We start from the raw sequence: 21,501 nt of genomic DNA, 5'->3' as shown, positions 1-21,501 counted from the left end.
TGTCTATCATCAGCTGTTTTCTTTTTAAATATTCATTCCATGTAGATTCAAGGCAGCTATAAAGTTTTGTGCAGTTTATTTTTTATTTAAATAGTGGCCCTAGAGTGATAAAATGTATGTTTTTAGAAAGTCGTGTATATATAATTTTAATCATTATCTTTTTCATTATCTTTTCTGTTCATGGTAGCATCTTCTCTGTAAGCATGGCAGGGTTGACCTACCATTGAACTTATGTTCTGAATCTAGTGTATTTGTTTTGTACTATTACCCCAGGCAAAAACGGTTCTAATTTCAAGAGGGACTAATTAGAAAAATGCATCAATGGTTTCTTTCCTTGGAAACTGGTGCAAAGATGCCATCCAGTGTCCCTGCTGAGAACTGCAGCCCAGCTCTAGGAAAGGGCTGGTTTTGGCTTTCAGACTGCAATTAAAACAATATTGCTATTCCTCAGTGGCTTTGATGTTGGACTTTTTTTAAATTTTAATTCCTGTCTTTCTCTCCTCAAACCCTTTATTTTTTCTTGCAGGTTGTCTGGCGAAAGCTGGGTGATGCTGCGAGCTCCAAACCCTCCATCAGGCAACATCTGTCAGGAAACCAGTTCAAGGGTCCCTTGTAGGAACACTGTCCTGGCAACTGGAAGTGATGGATTCTGTGAAGACTAAAGAGGCAGAGCTCAGTGTTTCTGGCTGCCTGTTCTTTGGGAGTTGGGGTTGAGGTTTTTCAGGGTTTCTTTGTTTCTTTTTTTTTTCCAACTTTTTTTTTTTTTTTTTTTGTAACAATAGTGTAAATATGGCAGCTAAAGGCCTGATTTCCAGGCTGTGGTGCTCTGGAGCTACTGTTCACCGGGTAACCATCCAATAATGCCAGACTTGCATCATTTTTATTGTAGTTCAAACCTGCTTTGTTGTAATGATCTGTTTGTAGAACTAACTAACTCAAGAGAATTTCTAAGAGGAACAAGAAGAACCCTTAACCAGCGGAGAAGTCACCATTTGTATTGCTCCTGTCCACCTGCTTGTCTGTGATTCGTAGCCAGGTTAGTGGCTCCAGGCAGCCAAGGAAAATGCAATTCAAATTCCTTGGCTTACTGCCTGCCAAGTTCATGGGCTGCTGACACTTTTTTTGGAGGTCCTTGTTTTGAAGAATGACATGCAACTGTTTTCACAAAGCTCTGTGTAAAATACTGAGTGGCAAGCTAAAAACACTTGTACTGCCCCACTTTGTACGGTGGTACTCGTCACACAAGTGTTCATAAAGGTTAAGACTCCATGTCAGGTGGTAATGAACAATTTTTCATGATCAAATGACACAAGATTTCTACAGATGTAATGTGAATGAAGTCACTTAGCCACACAACAGTATTCCCTACAAAATGGCAACACTTTTCTTGTAAAGCTTTCACTATGAAATAATTCAGCAGAAACTGCTATCCTGACAGTGCTTATGGCTTTCACAGGATCTTCAAAAGCAGCTCATCTTTCACATAGGAAGATTTGGGGTGGGTTTTTTTAATGTTCTTGCTGGATCCCTCACCTATAATGGTTCCTGTGTAAAGTAACCAAACAACAACCTTGCAGAGCTGAATAAAAACTCCATAAATGCAGGCTGTCAGGTGAGACTACTTCCTGCCATTCAAGCTTTATTTTTATTAATGAACCAAAACAAGTGGGTTTTGCTTCTTCAAATGGTTGTATATAAAACAATGGGACTTACATTTTGCTATTGTGGAGTAGCTGCCTGTGTAGTTGTAAGAATTTGACTCCCTCCTTTTCCAAGTTGTCACAGCAGCTGTCCCTGTATTTCATTAGCTGTTCTTTCCCAATAGTCCAAGGAAGTGGGGCTTCGTTATTAGAACTCATTGGTGTAAAATAATTTTAAAGACAGGCATGTGAAAAGATCAAAGCCTCCTCTTCAAAAGTTGCATTGATTTTAGTGATTAGTTATAGGATGTAATGACCTCAAACACCACTAATTTCTTTTTATTCCCTACAAGAATCAGTCAGAGCTACAGACAGCTGTATTAGGACAGGTTCTTCCTCTAAATTAATTTGTTCTACCAGTTGAGTTCTTGACTTGTGGTATTGTATTACATGGAGCACTGATACAATACCAAGGAAAGTATGTTGTTTATTATGAATTATGAAAGGTAATTGGTCCTGTGGTGTACAATAAACTACAGCTGCCTGGCTGAAGAATTTTGAGTGTCAGAGCTGAAACCTGTAACCAGTAAAAAAATAGAGAAGGAATACAACCAAAATACAAAATAACCAGTAAGAGTAAGCACCACTTCATTATTCATTGCAGAAATATAAATGTAACAGTTGAGTAGGTTATTTAAAAATAACCAAGAACCACCCCCAAAACACAAGTGCATACTCTCACTCACACACCCACCAGTAGATTATTTCCTACTACTGCTCAGTCAGTGAACACTGAGCTAGATAGCTCTCAGTCTAATAGTATTTACATCCCATGGAGTCTGGAAAAATCCATTCTAGAGTCTGACTGTCTCCTTTAAGCATCTTTAGAGGATTCTGGATTTCCTCCTCCTTGCTTTTTATTTTGACCTCCAGTTTCTAGTCACCATCGGTCGGTGATTATTTGTCTTCCTCCTGTACAATTTATACATTGAGATTTCTGTGACAGAAAAGGTGATGTAAAGCAGAGCATCATTATTCCTTAACATCTGAAGCCAAAACGAGGGTTACTTTAGTGTATCTGCTTGAAAGCCCATTTTAACTTTGGTGGCATCTGATTGCTGGATTAAGCAGAGAGTTGAAGTATATTTGGAACAAGGTTGACTTGTGTCAGTGAATTTAAACTAAAGCAACACAAGTGTTGCCAGCACTTGGAGAGAGTTAACTGTGTTCATGACATGCTTGCTATTTAAGGGGTATATGAGGCTTTTAGCAGGTCCTCCCACTAGACAAGAGCTATACTCATCAGATTACTAGTCTCACCACTATGTAATTCCCACTCAAATATTCCCTGCTCTCAAATCTCTCTCAAAATCTATTCATTGACTTCAAGCAAAGCTTGTTTTGTTCCACCTGCAGATCTCACCTACAAGTGAAACAGTGCTGCAGGTGAGTTCAATTAGCCCTGCAAATCCTGAAGAGCCACTTTATAGGGTAGCCAGCAGTTCAGCTGAACAAACTTCATACTCATAGTGTACTGCCCCTTTTCAGATTTTATTTATCATCTTCAATGTAAGATGCACATCACTGATTTTGCAGAAGAACATGGCAGTGCTGTACCTTGCATTGTTACTGTTTGGGGGTTTTTAGGCCTGCCAATCTTCATACTTATTGCATTTGAGCTATAAAATGTCTTCCTGGGGTGAAATGATGCTCAATGACTTTACAGGATGACTTGGGTGCTGAATTTTCAGCTGTCTAAATAGAAATTTTATATGCATATTTAAATTCACTTACCTATGCGCTCAGTATTCAGTGAAAACTACCTGAGGAGTTTTGTACATGGAGGGGAGCATCCCTTGCAATAGTGGCCATTAAATTCATATATTTGGGGCAATAGCCCAAGATAATTTCTTCAAGATTGAAGCCCTGGGTTCTGCAATCCTCTGGCAAAGAAAGCATCCACTGTTTACAAATGGACTTTGCTTGCTTAAGGAAAGTAAAATCACATCCTTGACTTTTGTTGGAGTGACTGGAGTAAGCAGTGTTTCCCTACCAGTTCATGAAATGCTGCAGTGTAACCAGCTTCAGTTGGCTCTTTGCACCTTGATAAGACTGCTGAGCACAACCTTGTTTGAGAATGGCACATTTTTATCCAAATATTAGATATTAAATGAAATCAGTGTTAAAGTGACCTTTTATCTTTCTAGAAGCTGGGGGGGAAGAGTACTACTGATCTTTTTCAAAGTGCATGACTGTAAAGTGATAAAATTGTATATTTTTCATAATGTGGGGAAAGTCTATTTGTGCTGCTTTAGAAATCAGTTGAAAGTTTGATTTCTGTTAAACCTGTGATCTTACAGCCCTGCTATATTTTCTGTATGATTTACAAAGAACTGGAAAAGTTAGCACCTGCTGTTGTGTATATAGCAAAATTCTTTAGACCTTAGCACGCGTTTTTACCTATTATTGAACCACTCTGGCTTTTTTGGGGAAGGAAAGTAATAGTACAGTTTTTTTTGATAATGTGTGTAAAACATTCTTTTAAAATATTTTAGTAAAAATGAAGTAAGAGATTGATTGTGATAGTGTATACTTCTAGCTGAATAAAATAAAATACATTCTTTTTAAATAAACTGATGAGTAAGATTTGGGAGACCACTGCTGAAATACCTTGGAGTAAGCCTCTTGGAATAACCATAGTTATGACCTCTGAACTAATATGAAAAACCTGGAAATCCACTAAATTCAGAACCAATTTTATTTGGGTAGAGTGAACAAAGTAGTCCCATTTATAACTATGATGTACATCACAGTAGGCTGTTACATTCAGACTTTCACACTTAGAAAATATATATATTATGTACAGGAATTTGCAAATAGGTGTAAACATACAATATTTTAAGATACCAGTACATTCCAAACCAAAACTATCAGCAAGGCAAACACCTCAAAATTATTCCAGTCAGCTAGCATTCAGAATCTCTCTTAAATAAAGCAGCGTTTATGCTTGACATCGTGTTGGTTTACTTACTATTAAAAATGAAGTTTCTTATTATAGATCAAATATCATAGTATCTGGCTATTTTGATACTTAAAAATAGGCACTGATTTCTAGAAGGAAATTTTCTTCTTACTGATATAATTGAGCCAATATGGCTGGTTTTGCTAGTACAAAGTAATCCAGTGCTGGAATAAGTCAAGACAATTTAAACTTAAGTCAAATGTATAAAAGTTAGAATAGATACTGCAAAGCTGATTAAAATCTAGAAGCCTATATAACTCACCATAAACCATACTGCAAACAGATCAGCTAAATTTTCATTTAATCTCGTTTCTTCATCTAAATTATACAGATTACCCTCCTCTTCATCTTTACAATGTAGGTTTTGGCTATCTACTCCTGCCTAATCAACATAAAGGTATATTCGTGCAAATGACCTCATGCTATCTCATCCAGGTAGCACGTCCAAGTCCTGCTACAGGTGGCATACCAGGTGGTGGAATTGGAGGTGGTACAGGTGGCTGTCCCCCTGGGGGAACAGTAGGAGGGGGGTAACTAGCTGGTGGCATTCCCAGCCCTGGAGGTGGATGAGGTGGCACTGCATGAGTTGGAGGCAGTCTCGGAGGTGGGAAATTAGGGTTGTATGTAGGCGGAGGAGGATATCCAGGAGTAGGAGGTGGAATATTGGGTGGGGGGAAAGAAGCAGGGGGTGGAGGTGGAACTGGTGGTGGAGGGTTGGGAGGGTAGACATGAGGATGATATGGTAGATGAGCTGGTGGTCCATAGGCCGGTGGTAAAGCTCCGTATGTTGGTCCTTCTGTCTTCATCATTGACTGCAGACTCTGGTAACCCTCCCCTGACATGTAGGAATTTGTAGTAGACATCCCTGTAATGTAACTGGTGGGGGGTGGGGGTGGGGGACGATGTGGCAGAGGGGGAGGTTGATGTACTGGGGCAGGATGGGCAGGAGGAGGAATCTGGACCTTTGGCACATCTACTGAGTCCACAGTAGTAGATTGCTCTGGTTCTCCCATTGAAACTGCTGTTGTCAAAGGAGGCTTGCGCTCTGAAAAAGAAAATTTAATTTGTTTTTTTGAAGGATAGTGGCAAGAACAGCTTCTGAATACTTCATATTTTTCCTCCAGTAAATTAGCAAAAGAGAACTCAATGTTGTAAGTCTCTGAATGCCATATGGTATCCAGTCAGACCATCTCAGGTCACTAAAAACCAACTAAGCTGCCTATCAAAGCTTCAAGGTCAGCTTTTCCCATTCTAAAAGTTAAATTCATCTTTCTTATAACTATTTTTTATACTTTAAATATTGTTGTACAATCATCAGAATTAACAGACTGGATGGATGGAATCACAACTAGTGGATTAAAAAGTCATAGGATTTGTGATACCAAAATCTTTAGTTCAGTGCTTACACCTTTAGCTCAGGCCTCCTTTCTACCTCTCTGGTAGTGCAGGAGGTGGCCTGGGATTACCCTCTGCACTTCACCTGCCTCCCATATTGGGAAACTTTATTTGAGAGCACAGGCCAAAGTCTCAAGTCTTTAACGCTCAGTTCTAAACCTGTTTACCAAAAAAGAGAAAAAGAAAACCAAAGGGTAAGTAAGAAGGACATGAAATCTGATCAGCTTTGCCCACTGATTAATTTCAGTGAACTTAGTACCTGACACTCTGGAGAAGTTCATAAAAATGTCAGCATTTAAAGAATTATAATTAGCCACTTCTGGAAAGAACATGCTTTAGGCAGTCTTCTCTTTAAATAAGAATTGTTTGTTTTCCCCTCTTAATGCAGACATTGTAAAGTAAGTAATACCACTAGGATGACTAACTTAACAGCAACCTCTCTGTATGGTCAGAGAGATTATTAGAAGAACCAACAAAAAAGAGTTTGGGACATCTAGGTTGTATATATGAGCATCTACAAAATTGTTCAGTAAGAAAAGCTATTTAGAAACACATGCAGGGCTGTCATTTCTAGTGGCATACTACACTGTTAAACAGAATTTGAGATAAATCCTCCTCCTAGTTCACTTGGTCAAGATGCATTCTTTGTTTTCACCTGACTTTTGCACTGAGCTGCCCTTTATTTTGATTATGTTTCAGTGCTTGTACAATTACATCCTTGTATAAACAAAAAAGAAAATTTCAGGTAACAAGGGAAATAAATCCATTACCTGCCTAAGTAGGATTTTAACAGCAAAACTGCCCCCTAGGAAAGCCACATAATTAAATCACACAAGGTGGGCATGCTGGCTGTGGTACTCCTGATTTCAGTGACTTCAAGCTCCTAAATTGTAGCAGACAATAATTTCCTCATTTGCTCATTTTCAGAACCATTCTGGATGCAAGATGTGCATTCAAGATTTAACAACTGAAGGAATAATGACCATGGTATTTAGAAAACCTTCATTCTTAATTAGAATTTAACAAATGAGAAAAATTGTCCTACTATATTTCAGAGCACTGCTTTTCTCTCTCCTAGTTCTCTTTAGAAACTGCCATCTTACAGTTACATTATGGACTATGGGCAGTGAAATATTTATGTCATATTTAAGGGTCGCTGGAAGACAGCTAATGCATCAGGGTGCTGGAAGCACATTTTTACAACAGTACAGTTTATTTTGCAAACATACAGCATGTGTGCAGTATTAGTGTTCCTTGGCAGAAAAAAATCCTCTTTTTAGGTACAGCAAAGAAAGCATCCCCCTGTGGTGGGTTTTTTTTTGGTATTTTTTGTATTATTGTTTGGAAGTTGCACACCTGCAGAATTCCTGTACGACAGACATAACATGGAAAACTTCTATAGGAAAGCAGAAGGCTGCTCTAGTAATCCATTGTGGCATCTATCATCATTTTGAGATCAAGAAGTTCCTTTTAGCTTCCTATTAACAATTAGTTTTCATCTTCTAGGCCTTTAACTGTTGCAGCTTTGTTTTGCCTTTATCCATCTAGTATAGTCTTGTTTCCATTGTAAGTTTTTTAGTTCTGTCTGGAAAAGCCTGTGCTACTATGATGAAATTCCCTCTAGAGCTTATCAATTTTATATTTTTACTTGCCAAGCAGATGAATCAAGGCAACAAACCCCTGCCCCCACCTGAATGAAAAGCAAGGAAATTAACAAGAATAAATGTTTTTAAGAAAATAAAAGCTTACCTGGAGGTGGATGTGCAGGAGGTATTGGTGGATGTGAAGTTTCAATTTTAGGAATTTTAGATGGAGGCGGTGGTTCTAAAAAACATTTATTAATTTGTGATTGGTTATTGCTTTGCAATATTTTCCAAATTCCAACTCTGCTCTCATGATAATGATTATCATATCACATTACACTATACAAAAGTACAGTGGAAATCCTATTTACTAGGTATGCTTAATAAAGAAAACTAAAATCAACACCTTTGCATAAATAAAGTAGCATCAAGTACCACACACAAGTCTTCCAAGAGAACGTATGCCTACAAGTTCAAGTGACTTTGTAACTAGAGACAAACTCCCAAGAACAGCATGTAAGTGAAGATGAGCAAGTGTATGCTTTCTAGCCCAAAACTTTAACTTGTAAATAGTTGGAACAGCTCTCAGAAGAAGCTGACCTTTGCTCAGCTAGGGAAATATGTGTCATGAACCCAACAAAATAGCGATTGGACAGGGAGAGGAGGGAGAAGAGACAGCTGTCTGGAATCTATTTGCAGAGCTACAGGGGAATAAGTGCCAGGTTTCCTTAAGAAGTACATCCTAGGATCCTGAACTACTTTTTCCAAACCAGTAAAGTGAAGAAAAACCCCCAAATAAACAAAATAACCAGGCATGATCACTGCAGTGAGTATACATTTCTTTCACTACACTATCTATTGACACAAAGTGCCTTTCAGTGGCAGCCATGCCAACAACCAACTACAGACATCACTGATTACCAACCACTAACTCTTAGTGCAGCTATTTAATGACATGGTACCTTCAGTCACTTCAGGGCCTCACAGCTTGCTGAGGAACTATTCCCAAATGATCCATGAAGTTATACATTGAGAGTTGACTAGTTTAGCAAGATTTCTACTGAATTGACTCTATTAAGGAACTCTTTGGGCACAGTTATACTCAATTTATTTTAAGTTTTGTAGTTAGGAACATTTTAAAAACAGTTATTGTATATATTTAAAGTACATTATCAGGATCAAAAATAGTTTAGAACTGCCAAGCCTGTAAGCAGACAAACTAAGTGCATGTCAGCAAATTACTTATTCTGGTTTAAACACTAAAATGGAAGCAACATGAATAGAATATTAATATTTACCTGCTGCCTTTGTTTCTTCTTTTGGAGATACAGCCTGTTTGAAAAAAAATAAAGAAAAAAAGGATAAGAATAACATCATTGCAGTCAATCTTTTATCCCAGGTAACAAGTGACAGGACCAGAAGAATAAGCCTCAAGTTGTGCCAAGGGAGGTTTAGATTGGACATGAGGTAAAATTTCTTCACGGAAAGGGTGGTCAGGCATTGGAACAGGCTGCCCACAGAAGTGGTTCAATCACCATCCCTGCAGGCATTCAAAAGATGTGTAGATGTGGCCCTTGGGGACATGGTTTAGGGGTAGACTTGACAGTGCTGCATTAATGACTGGAGTTGATGATCTTTAAGATCTTTCCCAACCTAATGCTTCTATAGTTTCTTATGCAAGATGAACAAAGTTCAAATCACACTGGGAAAGCCCAGTTTAACCAGTAGAATGAAAAGACTGGAAAAATAGCAGGTATTTTATATGCAGGACTTCCTGCTGTTCCCACTGCTGAGTATTACATCTCATTTCATGTATTTATCATCCACTGCACACACGTCATGGTCGGGTTCACTGCTCACTGAGCTGGAAACAAGAGGCTTGGCCTCTGTTCCCAGCTCTGCCTTAACCTGTCACTCAACCTTTGCCAAAATCACTTCAGGCTCTTATGCTTTATTTACCAGTACAGGAGGGCAGTGAAAGTGTTGCACAGCATAAAACATTTCAGAAGCCTTCAGATGGAAAGCATTGTATAAAATCCAAATGTTATGCCAGGAAAAAAATGTATGCACACTGAACAAAATCCACAAACCCTCACATCATCCTTTCAAGCACAAGTTTTTGGTTGGGTTTTTTTATTGGTTTGGTTGGTTGTTCTTTCACTGCAGTTTTATGAAACAACCACAAAATAAAAAAATCTTCCCAGATTACATGGTCCCACTGAGATGACTACTTGATGGTTTCTGAGAAAAGCAAGAGAACTTCACTGAAATTTTAAGTACAAGTATATTTAGATTGAATGAGGCAGGTCAGAGGGGTACAATACATAGCTTCTCTGTCTTTTCAATGAAAATGGTTTTTAAGGGACTGTTTACCTCTAGTAGCTTTACCTGCACAAATTGTTCTGTTTCCTTCATTTCACTTTCCACAGTACACTTCAATCCAACTTGAACAGTACTTTCCCTTAATTCTTATGGGTGTTCTCAAAATTTTTGGTGTCTAATTTTTGCCTGCTTGAGGCAACCTCATTCTTATATTCCTTTGATAGTCATTTCAATTTTCCAGACACCATCCAGCTGCTTTCCTGCTTTTTAAGGACAATCTTTATCTTACCATTTCAAACACACACACAGTTTTTTCTTAGTGACTCTCATGGACTCATCTGCTGCCTTCATTTTACTTGGATAGTCTTTTCTTGACTTTCTAGCACTAAATCCATGCCTGTAAAACTGCATCAGCTCTCCCTGCACTTTCAAATAGAAGCAAATCACTACTTGTTGGATCTTTTCCAAAAATCACTTATTTTGTGAAGTCAGTTGATCACTTCGGGTGAGAAACAATTCAATTACTGTGCATTTGTTAATACAGAGCAATATTAAAAAAACAACATCAAGGTACACCATTACAGTAGAACAAGAAACTGGAGCAAAATAACTCATGAGAGAAAAAAACAAATACAAATTTAAACTGCATTTATGCTAAAGGAAAAAAAAAGAATCAAGCAGCCACAATTGTCCAACAACAGCAGTTGCTAAAATAGAGATACGCATTTATTGGGTCATTCTACTGCACTGTAGATTGTACTGCCCCAGCCAGAACACCTGAGGGTCACAATAAACAATAATAAATTATCAACATTATCTACTGTCAGGCTGGTGGATATTTAATACCTTCAGCTGAATCTACACAATGGAACTGCTCCTTTACTGCTGTTTCCATGAGCAATAAAATTGTCCCCACAACAATTTCTAGTTCAATCCAAATGAAAATACTATTTACATCTAATGATTCACCAGTATGTTTTTAGTGAAATTAACTGAAAATTCAAGCACTCTTCACCACTGGAGATGTAGAGGATGTGCAGATGCTTTAGACATCTGATATGGGTCTGTAAGTCATGGGCCAATGCCTCAGCTGCTTGAAAGCATCTTGGCTCAGTAGAAGGTAATGGAAGTTACAAGAGTTCATGTAAATTGAAAATCTGGCCCCAGGAACAAAGTGTATTTCTGTTCTGCACAGACCAAAGGAGAAGTCATGCAAAGCCCTATTTATAGAAGCAGACAAAGATTTTAAGTAAGGTTTATGGTACATCTAACTCAAGAACATTCTAGAAGCACCAAGTAAATCTTTCAAACACCACACATCTTATTCTCCCAGACTGCTTTCTGAATAAAGAACAATTCTGGATCATCACATTTAATTTTCTCAAATTCATGCTGCTTGTGGTGTATTCCTACAAAACTCCTTTGAGTTTTGAAACATCCTTTGCTTTTTATTTGTTGTGGCTGTTTAGAGTGTATCTACTATTTTTTCCATGATTATTAGGTGATGGACCTCAAACTAATTTCAGGAAAAGATCAATTCCACTGATGGCTTGACCAGAGGTGACTGTTTGAGAACAACAGATAGTATCCATGCAAAAGCACCACTTTTTTCCACAAGATACTTCATTAATATATGGTATGGGGCAAAATCAGTAGTACTGTAATGGTAGATTCTGAATGATCCTGAATTACAGGAATGAACAAGCATTTGTAACAACTCAGATGGCACACATAGGAAAAACCAAAATTGTTATTAACAGTTTCTGATGTGCCAAACTACCCCAGGCATTTTTGTTGAAGAAAAATACTAAGAGATCCTACAGGTCTGACAACTCAAGCAGAATTTGTGCTGATGACATAAAAAGTATGAAGTAAAAAGTATAAGAAATACGTAATAGCTATAAAGAACTCTCACACTTTATAAGCAAATTATTAATATTATCACCTTTCTATCCTGAACAATGCTAAAGTTCAGTGCAACAACTAAAAACTTCAGAGCAGGTCTTTTCCTCTAGTAAGCTCTATCCTGCACTTGCAAGACCAAGGTTTTACAGAGTTATAGTTTTGTCATTTTTGGGAGGCTGCCATCAGGAAGATGCTGCAGTTTTCCACTTCCATTTCATTCCAATATTTGCTGCTTACTTCAAGGTTTTGTTTTGGTTTGGTTTTTTTGTTGTTGTTTTGGGTTTTTTTCTCTGATATCTGTTCTCTAGTTTGGGCACACATTCATTGCAAGCTGGAGCAAAAGGTCAGAACAAAATTTACAACCTAAATGGACTTGTTCCAAAGACTGTACTTCTGAAAACACTCCTGTTGCTGAGTACACACAAAAGAAGACTTGGGTAAGACTTTTTTAAACTTGTAAGTGGAAAAAAAACCAAAACAGAAATACACATTAAAATCGGAAAGCTTCATTTGAACTTGATGGCTGTTGAAAAGTGCTCAGACTACTTGTGACACTATCCAACTGCTAACGTAGCTTCTTATTTTCAATTATGATGTGATATTATGGACAAAGTGAGGCTATAAAATCTGATAATATATAGGCTGTGACTGTTAAAGGATTATTTTAAAATACTTTTCTTTCAAGAATTTTGACATAACTTTAGAAGTCACTGTTCTGTTAATATTAGTAATCAGAGTCAAATAACGTCTTCATCAGCATTGTGCAGATCTCTACATTCAGGTGAAGCACAAGAAACCCTCCCTAAGTTAAACCTGCTTAATAAAGAACACAATGAAGTTTGATAGCCCAGAACCACAAGCACTGAGAACCTGAACAGCTCATGTTGACTGCAAAGCCTCTCCATGGCTTTTGGCTCAAGTGGAGTAAGAATGCCACATGTCAGACTGTAAAGGCTGTTTGGCATTAACAAAGCTGCCACATAAACAAGGAAAATCAACTACATAAAATTAATTACAAGGCTCATTCTTAAAGCAAACACAAGTCTTCTGCACACTGTGGCCTTTAAATCAAATGGGCATCAGATCAGCCTGAAAATAAATTGCAAGTTAAAGTTCAACTTACTGCTGGTCTTTTAATCTGCCTAGGAGGGCTTGACTGGGGAGAGGGCTTTTTAGATTGCTGTGCTTGTGTTTGCTGCTGCTGCTGTTGCTGTGCTGACTGCTGAGACTCTTTTTGCTGCTGGGTCTGGGATTGCTCTGAACTCTGGGATTGCTGGGACTGCTGTACTGTAGGTGCCTGGGGTGTAGACTGAAGAGATGGTGGCTGCTGCAACTGATGAGGAGTATGATGAGGCATTTGCTGTTTTCCCTGTGAGTATAGATCCAGGATCTGATGGCAGATATCTTAATAATAAAGAAAGAAAATTCCAAAGTATTACAGCCTTATAATGTATAAGTGTATATTTAACACAATTATCAACTCTGATTTTTACTGGACATCAACTTTGGAAAAATTAATTACAAATATTACTCATCATAATAATGAATGAAATAACTTTTTAAAAGCAGATTAATTTTCAACTTATACTTGCATTTCTGAGTTTCTTCTGTCTCTCCTGAGCAATATGTATATGCACACTTTCAGAAGAAGAATACAGTGTCTTGGTAATAACACACTGTATGTCATTACTGTGCCTGGAGAGCCAGGTAGCCACACTCCCAGGACAGTAATACAGCAAGAAAGCACGTGGAAGATTATATGTCAAAACATACATCTCTTGTTAGGCCAGTCAAAAAAGTTTTAGGAAACTAAGCAAAGGATTAGCATTAAATTCTTCTTCCAACATGTTAGGAGCTCAAGGTCCCCCTTAATCTGTTCATCATTCATGGTACAAGACAAAAAACCTTCTATCCTAGCATAATTTGGTCAAAGAGAACAATTATCAATGGGAAAACTGCTGGAAATCAGGCTTCATTAGTTCCAGTGTTTGTAGAAACACTTATTTAAAAAGGGGAGTAGATAATAATTTAAAAAATAGAAAACACATCATGACAATTCTGGCTAATTACATGTGTTATAAACTAAACAAACTGTAAAGCAAACATTGAACAAAAGACTAATCATGATGATTAAATATGCTTCTAAGCTAAGCTAGTTCTATTTAAAACCTGATTAAGGCACAGCACATGCAACCCAAGTTACATACTTGACACAAGGTTATTTTGACTGCAACCTGGATAAAATGCTATTTGCATTTACTTATGACCTAGGCCACACAGTTACAAGAAATATTGTGTGAAATGGTTTTCATACCTTCCAAAACATCAACAGGAACATCTTGGACAAACTGCTCCCACCAGCGCCTGTACATTGGTTTGGATGTCCATTCCTGTATTTCAAACTTACACAATCGGCCTGCTAAGTACATGACTGCAACAGCAATGATCTCAGGCTCCCACTGCAGGGACAGCGTAGTGCAGAGGCTGCAGCAGAGAATAAACCAAGCAAAACACAACCCTGCAGATTACCTGATTGTCCAAATGCACTTTAATGTACAGCAGCTATAATTCACAGGGTATAAAGTCCCACCACAATTCTAACTTCTCAGGCAATTTTAATTAAGAGCCTTGTTAAACAAAAGAGTTTACAAAATCAATTTCTAGACTACCATTGTCATGAAATCAGGTGCCAAATCAGATTTTAGAGCTTCTAAAATGCTTGTCAATAAAATGTAAACAAATACTGAAAAACCTCCAGAACCCCACAGAACAGCCAACAAGAATTTGTAAAGCAATTTGTCAAGCACAACACAAGTTTTAGATCAACATATAAAAGGTTATCTCTTGAATAGACTTTGTTTAAGCTAATGCTAAAACAATTGATGTTATTGGTATTATTGATATGAACTAAGTTTCTGTCATAATCAATTACTGTTTTTTGATATCAATTTTAAATGATGAAATATTTTTTCTCTATTTTCTCCACAGATTCTGTAGCATATAATCTGTTTACAGAATTTTAAATCCAGCCAGCCAGCTGAATTTCCATTAATTCACTGTGGCTGTGTAAGAACAGAACCCTTTATTCTAAGGGTCTGTAGTGCAAAGCACAGAATTATTTTCCCAGGATCCAAAACCAAAGTAAACTTCTAACATGGTGCTTATTAACCAAGCACAACATAAGCTCCTCAGAACAGAGGTAATTATTAAGCATGACTTGAAACAACCCCTCCAACTTCATGCAAGCGTTTTCCTGAAGTGCATTTTAATTGTTAGGTTTTTAAATATTAAACACCATCTAATTCCAAGTACAATGGTGTCCAAATTTTGATGGATAAGTTACAGTACTTTGACAGGCTTAACAGTGACAGTTATGCTATAATTTTGTTCTACATGTAAGACTGACAGCCGCTGAAGTAAACATCTCTTGAGATCCCCATTAATTTTGGTCAAAATAATTTGGAGAGTTTACAAAATCTGAACCCACACAGGGCTAATTCAAATCAGGCACATTATTAAAAATACACCTCTTTTTCATGATGTTCTACTGCTGTAGGCATGACTGAAAGCCATGTATTCACAATTTCTGGACAGTCAGACCATTTACACATTTTCTGAAGGGTTTGCTATGGAAATAAAAAGTAATATTCAAGTCCTTAATAAATTAACTTGCCCAGCTCTGTAGAATCCCCCTGAACAAGATTAAAGTGTGTCAAGTTGTTCTGGTTTTTTTCAAATATCACATGAGAAATGCTTTTACATGCACTCCCATTAATTGATGTCATTCTTACAAGTTCATTATTCAAGAAATTGTAAATCCAGAATTAAAAACTGTATTCCTCAGTGAATTCAATGGTTATTTCATTATTACCAAAATATCACATTAAAAATATATTGATGGAATTCAGAAGTGACTTATTTTTTTCAGAGTGTAAAATATATCATAGATTTGGCAAGAAGCTGGTTTGTATTCTGGGAATTAGGAATTTGGTTTGGCCCTTTCAAACAATAAGTTTCTTTTTAATGCAGCACTAAATTAGTGCTACAACATTGCAGAGATCTTACTGGTCTACTTCATACTCATTCCAGATTCTGTGCTCAATGGAACTATCAGGATGATGATGGAAAGAAAAACTGAGGAACATGACCAAGAAAACATGTAACAAGCAGAAAAAAAAATGGAATATTTGTCAAAAAAATATCCAATACCAGAACAATGCAAGCAACAGTAACTATTTCACTTTCAGAATGTTTCCTAGGTGTATCTTACCTGTCATTGACAAATGTCCATGCCATTTGAACCAGTTTTTGAATTTTATTTTTGTCTCCTGAAAAGCAATCAGAAAAAAAATAGGACATAAAATTAGGAGGGACAAACAACTGGAAGTAGAATATTCTTGCACTGTTAATATATTAAGTTCTGGAAATCAGTAACAGGCATTACTTGCTCACCCTGCCAATATTTTACCTTTGAGTTGTTTGGCATACTTGAGAAGAAATTGGTATGGATGTTCCACTTGCAAATCAAACTTTATTGTTTGTAGTAAGATTCTTTCAAGTACCATCACTTCTTCCTATAGAGAGTTACAAGGTAACCACAGTATTATTTCTTTTTTCACTGAAAAACACTTTATGCTAGTACTGGCCATGACTTCACAGCACCTCCAGGCAGCCACGTTTGTCCCCAAGGAGAACAGAAAGCTCTCCAACTTACAATATTATTTTAAACTCAGGTACCTTTTCTTCACATTTATTTGAGAGAGGACAGGGGATGTGATGTTTAAAATCCCCATTCCTCTGCAGAGGAATGAACTGAACTAGACACAGCATGAAATTGCCAAAAACACAATCACAACAAAAATATAAGCTCTACCACATTTCACTCAAAAGTTTCAAATCCTTCTGCTATTTAAAATAAACAAATTTTAAGAAAAGCATAGTTTTGCTAAGTCAGTGCTGTAAACAAGAAACTTCTCAATGCTTTTGAGATCTAGTTCTCTTATTTAAGATTCACTATTAACTACTTCCTAAAATCCCATTCAGATGATTTATGTCTTGGTAACATTTCTTGCTCTGGCTGAAATTACTCAATTTACTTTAATTTGCAAAATAATATCAGAATTTACATGAAATAAAATGCAAACTTTCAATGAAAACAATTATTAGTAAGCTCCCAAAGCTACTTTTATTAGGAAGAATTACTTTCATAGCTACCCACCATGTTACCCATAAGAGCAATAAATGCATGCTGAACATCTAATGTAATTTAGAACAACTGAAAATCAGTCAATGCTCTATTGAGTGTGTGTCACTTTACTACAGTACAACAGGATGAAATCAATTCCAACATGAGTATTTTTACCTTTGGGTCATCTCCAAACTGCCCAAACTGTACATCATTTAGCAAGCTACGAGCTGTTTTAATTATGTCTTTACATTTCTTGGGTGTTTCTTCAACCTTTCCTGCCAGGAAGAGACAGCAGGCTCCTGTCACCTGAAAAAAGGCAAGTACTTTCACAAAGTGGTCTGCATGTAGATATGCAATACAGTGTAGCATTACAAAAGCACTGTCTGTTTCCATTAACAGTACTGTAGAAGTCTCCCAGGAAAGACTTAATGAGCATACTAATTTCTATTTTAATATAGTGTTAAACTTTTATTTTTTCAGAGGAAATACACAGAATTTGGAGGACTGTCTATTTTATACAACTTCATTTCAAGGTCAGAAACCCAAAGCACAATTTGTCCCAATTCAATGCTGTCTGTCAAGCAGTTTTAAAACTGTATTACACTTCTTTTTTTCTTTCAGCTAATACAGAAGTGCCAGCACTACAGCTGCTACTCCTAAAGAACAATATCAGCAAGTCATAACTGCAATGTCAATACATTTCTGGGAGTAAACAGAAATGTGTAAACAGGAAAGAACAATGAACTTTAAGCTGTAATAATTAAAAGAAAAAAATGCCAATTTTCCATCTTTCTGTAGTGAACAGCAATTGTAGCACCCAAATGATTAACCATCATTTCAAATAGTCCCTGCCTAGTGCAATCACTAAATTAAGTCATCAATATTCTAAATACTTACATATCTTGGGAACTGTTTGAAGGAATGAAACATGTAAAAGCGATGGAAATAAATTATTCCGGTTGCTAGAGTGTCATAATGTCTGTGGTGCAGATTAAGGACTTTCAAACAGCACACAAAACAAATTTAAAACCAAACATGCACAATGGATTATGCTTTATCAAGTACTTCAAGTAATTGGTTGTTCAGTGACCATTCAGAAAACACTGCAAGTAAAACAGGAGTTTTAGGGAAAAAAAAAGCCACAAAAGCCCTTAGAGCTGTGTAAACACTGTGATCAGGCCCAGATGCAGCTGATATCTAAAGCATTTGTTGAAGGTGTGCAAAGTCCTGACTGTATTTCCAAGAGGATGCACATAAGGTCACCCCTGGGTTTCACCATACCTGCCTCAGAGAAGGTCAAATCCAGCAGTGAATACACGAAGGAACAGAACAATTATCACTTCACATTCAAGTGCTGGCATGGAGGAAAGACCTAAAAAATGCAGCTAAAATCTGAACATGCTCTGTATTCTTCACTTTAAGACAGGTAAAAATTTTGTCTTCACCATGCCTTATTAAGAAACAACTAAGGAGATTAGAGCACAGGAATATAGGAAGCAGAAAATTTAAGTGGCTGTCTAAGAGGGAGTGGGACAGTCTGGAGAACTTACACACAGTAAATCCCAAAAACCCAATGAAACAAAAAAACAGCCACCAAGGACCAAGACTGGGGAGGCAGAGGTTAGAAGCCTCAAAGGCACAATCTAGAAAGCTGGGGGAAAAATTCAAAATTTGAGAAGTCATGTAGATTCATATACTGAAACAGAGTTTCATAACTCACAGAAGTTACTCTTAATTGGAAAGTTTGTATCATCTAACTTCCAAATTGGAACCTTGGATGGAAATTTTGTAGGATCACATCACATCAAAAGGCACTTCAACACAAATATATTTCTGATTAGCAATTAAACATCTGAACAGCTGAGTATATCACAATTGTTGTATATTTCATTCTGAAATCTCACCATTCAGAAAGACATGTCACACCAACAGGGGTGCAAAGGATACAGCCCTAAGCGTGTTCCCACGTCGAAAATGAATCTGGCCCCTTCCCTGCGGTATCGTGCCTCTGTAGCTGGATCAAGCCCTTCAAGCTGGGATGGTGTGTGTGCCAAATCTTTCTTATCCCAGTACCAGCATGGCTTTGTATGGTCCAGGTTTGCCAAGTTTACAGAAGGGCTGGAATTTTCTTTATTCTCCTTCATTTATTAAAACAGAATTGTCTTTGCTGTTTAAATTTTCAAAAAATGAAGTCTTCAGAGAGTCACTTTAGGACCTTGAAGAAAAGAAAAAGGAATTTTTTAAAAATAGAGAGAACTGTCTTCTCCAGTTCCTGCTCAAAGAGGAGTAAAGAAGAATAGTGCTTAGCCTTGTCTGTTGGAAAGAACTTTTTCCTACGCTCAAAGACAAGGAATAAAGAATTTTGCCTTTATCCTCACCATATATTGCAAATACAATCAAAGAAAAAGCCATAAGTTTTATCCTTGCTATTACCTGTTTAATAAGGACACTTCAAGAATACATCTCCAACAATATCTGCTATTTCTTAGTAGAACAACTTCCATCTACTTTGTCAATAAAACTAGGAAAAAGCAGTTCAGTGATGGCTGTAGGGAGATTTGGCAAGTTAGGGGGATTAGCTGACTACTGGTAACTAGGGAAGGCCCTGGTGAGGTGAGCCTTAAATACCTGCCTGCTCCCAGGGATACCCCGAGCAGCAACCACTTGGCAGAAGCTTTGTAAAGTGATCTGCACTTGCATTACTTAAAGAAAAAATGTATCAGTGTTCTTTCACATACCAAAATTGAGACAACCAATGTGAGTTTACAGAGTAAGGCAGCATCTAAAATCATCCCCCAAACAAAGCAACTGAACACACCCCAAGAGTCTCCTACTTGCCTGTGTTTACCAGCACTTTGTGCACACAGATGCAGATCACCAAGCTCTGCAGGCACCTTTCTGGCCTTTGAATTATGACAGACATTCAGCCATGCCTCAGCTTAAACAATGAGCACTCGCTGCCTTTATTTCTTTCAGGCACAAACCTGCTCTTACTCCAATTCAACCAGCTACAGATACTACTCACAGATTACTACAGTAGCCTGCAAAGGTTTGCATAACAGACAGTCATTAACATATGATGCAATATATCCGCTCTAAGCAAGACACTCACAGCAAGACCCAAAATTTAAGACTCTTAAAATCAGCTATTACTTTTCGAGACGTTTCCCTTCCGAAAACGGAAGGAAGATCACGAGAACAGCCACAGAACGATGCCTACCATCAGCACCTCGCTCACCTTCAAAAAGTTTCTCTTTTTCAGAATAAAGGAAACTGTCTTTGCCTCACGGAGGTTTTGGAATCACCTTCACAACTCGTGGTATCGGTCACAGACAGATCTAAATTCTGCCACAAGAAAAAGTAAATGGCTACTACAAACTATTTCCAGAATCAACAAAAGCGCGCCAGGCCACGACTACACATTCCCATCACATTTACTAGAAAGATGCGATTTTTTATAACTGTAACGATTCTTCTTCCTTCCGAGATATTTTGCTTTCTAACTTCTAAAGCACTTGAAACCCAAGTAACACTAAAAGCGCCTGAAGCGACACGATCTGTTTCTATAAAGGAGCGAACGCGTTTCCGAATACGGAACCAGGAATTAAAATCATCACCCGCAAACATCTTCAATGAACCATCTCAAACGTCCCAATCCACACCGCAACGCCCGACAATAAGTTTTCCCTGCCTTTTTACGCACCCCAGTAAAGTGGAAGAGAGTTCCAGAGTTAGATCGCGGCTTTTCCATACCTTACCTGAGCCGAACGCACGGACCGCGGCTCCGCCCCGGCAGCCCGAACCGGGCCGGGGATGCTCACACCGCCCCCCACACCCGCCCGCCCGCCCTGCACGGGGCTGCCGGTGCCCGGGGAGGCGCTCGCTCCCCACCCCGGCCTCCCCGCTCCGTTCCCCCCGTGCCCAGGCGGCGGCGGTCGCCGGCGGGCGGCCCGGGCGGGCTCCGCGCACTCACAGGGCTCGCGGGGAGCGGGAGCCGCACCGGAGCGCGGGGCCTCTCAGCGACAGCGCGGCCTCCGCGCCCTGCGCGCCGCCATCTTGGGAGCCAGGCCAGGCCGCGCGCTGCGTCATCACGTCGCCAGGGCGTAGCGCGCGAGGACGGAGGCGCCGCCAATGGGAAGCGGCAGCGCCCCCTCTGCCTCCCGCCCAATCCCGGCTTCGTCAGCGGCTGCTGAGCCGCGGCAGGAGGCCGACGGGCCGCCGTACCCTGGGAGCGAACCAATCGGAACGCTAAGGGGGAAGATTGCGAGTCTCAGAGACCAATAGATACCTGAAGGCGGGCCAACGGGGACTGAATGACAGCCAATGGGCGCGCTGCCGTGCCCTTTCTGAGGCCGCCGCGGGCGCGGGAGGGGCGGGGCCTTCCGGCGGGCGGCAGCTCGGCCAATGGCGGCAGGGGGCGCAGAAGGGGGCGGGGCCGGGCGAAGC

General features: G+C 38.8%; 2 protein-coding genes across 4 annotated transcripts in view; one reads left to right on the top strand and one right to left on the bottom strand.

The window, feature by feature from the left end:
• The window catches only part of CCDC85C (coiled-coil domain containing 85C), a 112,579-nt gene extending 107,729 nt beyond the window's left edge, over nt 1-4,850 (top strand). Inside the window, exon 6 of the mRNA XM_058806617.1 lies at nt 527-4,850. Coding sequence (XP_058662600.1) covers nt 527-616 — 90 coding nt within the window. The 3' untranslated portion in view covers nt 617-4,850. The remainder of the gene's footprint in view (nt 1-526) is intronic.
• CCNK (cyclin K) lies at nt 4,392-21,150 on the bottom strand. Of its 3 annotated transcripts, none has more exons than XM_058806614.1 (11): nt 21,029-21,150; nt 19,003-19,270; nt 17,953-18,034; nt 17,230-17,361; nt 16,336-16,441; nt 16,138-16,195; nt 14,182-14,351; nt 12,991-13,271; nt 8,939-8,972; nt 7,807-7,881; nt 4,392-5,707 (listed from the first exon to the last, which is right to left on the bottom strand). In XM_058806614.1, the coding sequence occupies exons 2-11, from the start codon at nt 19,197-19,199 to the stop codon at nt 5,085-5,087; spliced, it is 1,758 nt and encodes a 585-aa protein (XP_058662597.1). In that variant the 5' UTR covers nt 19,200-19,270; nt 21,029-21,150; the 3' UTR covers nt 4,392-5,084. The 3 variants fall into 3 exon arrangements, with proteins under 3 accessions (XP_058662597.1, XP_058662599.1, XP_058662598.1); XM_058806616.1 differs by having other exon boundaries at nt 20,814-21,041; XM_058806615.1 differs by lacking the exon at nt 21,029-21,150 and adding an exon at nt 20,294-20,400.
• Between the last annotated feature and the right edge of the window lie 351 nt (nt 21,151-21,501).

This window comes from Ammospiza caudacuta, chromosome 6, assembly GCF_027887145.1.
Source record: "Ammospiza caudacuta isolate bAmmCau1 chromosome 6, bAmmCau1.pri, whole genome shotgun sequence".
Taxonomy (NCBI): domain Eukaryota; kingdom Metazoa; phylum Chordata; class Aves; order Passeriformes; family Passerellidae; genus Ammospiza; species Ammospiza caudacuta.
The sequence above is the reverse complement of the archived record's forward strand: the minus strand, read 5'-3'. Positions and strand labels throughout refer to the sequence as shown.

Excerpts from the sequence above, each read along its gene's own strand:
- CCNK (XM_058806614.1), bottom strand. The coding sequence starts at position 19,199 with ATGAAGGAGAATAAAGAAAATTCCAGCCCTTCTGTAAACTTGGCAAAC. Across the intron at positions 18,035-19,002 it reads GTGGGAACACGCTTAGGGCT|ACATTATGACACTCTAGCAA; the intron begins GTATCCTTTGCA and ends TCTGCACCACAG. Across the intron at positions 7,882-8,938 it reads AGAAGAAACAAAGGCAGCAG|AACCACCGCCTCCATCTAAA; the intron begins GTAAATATTAAT and ends AATGTTTTTTAG.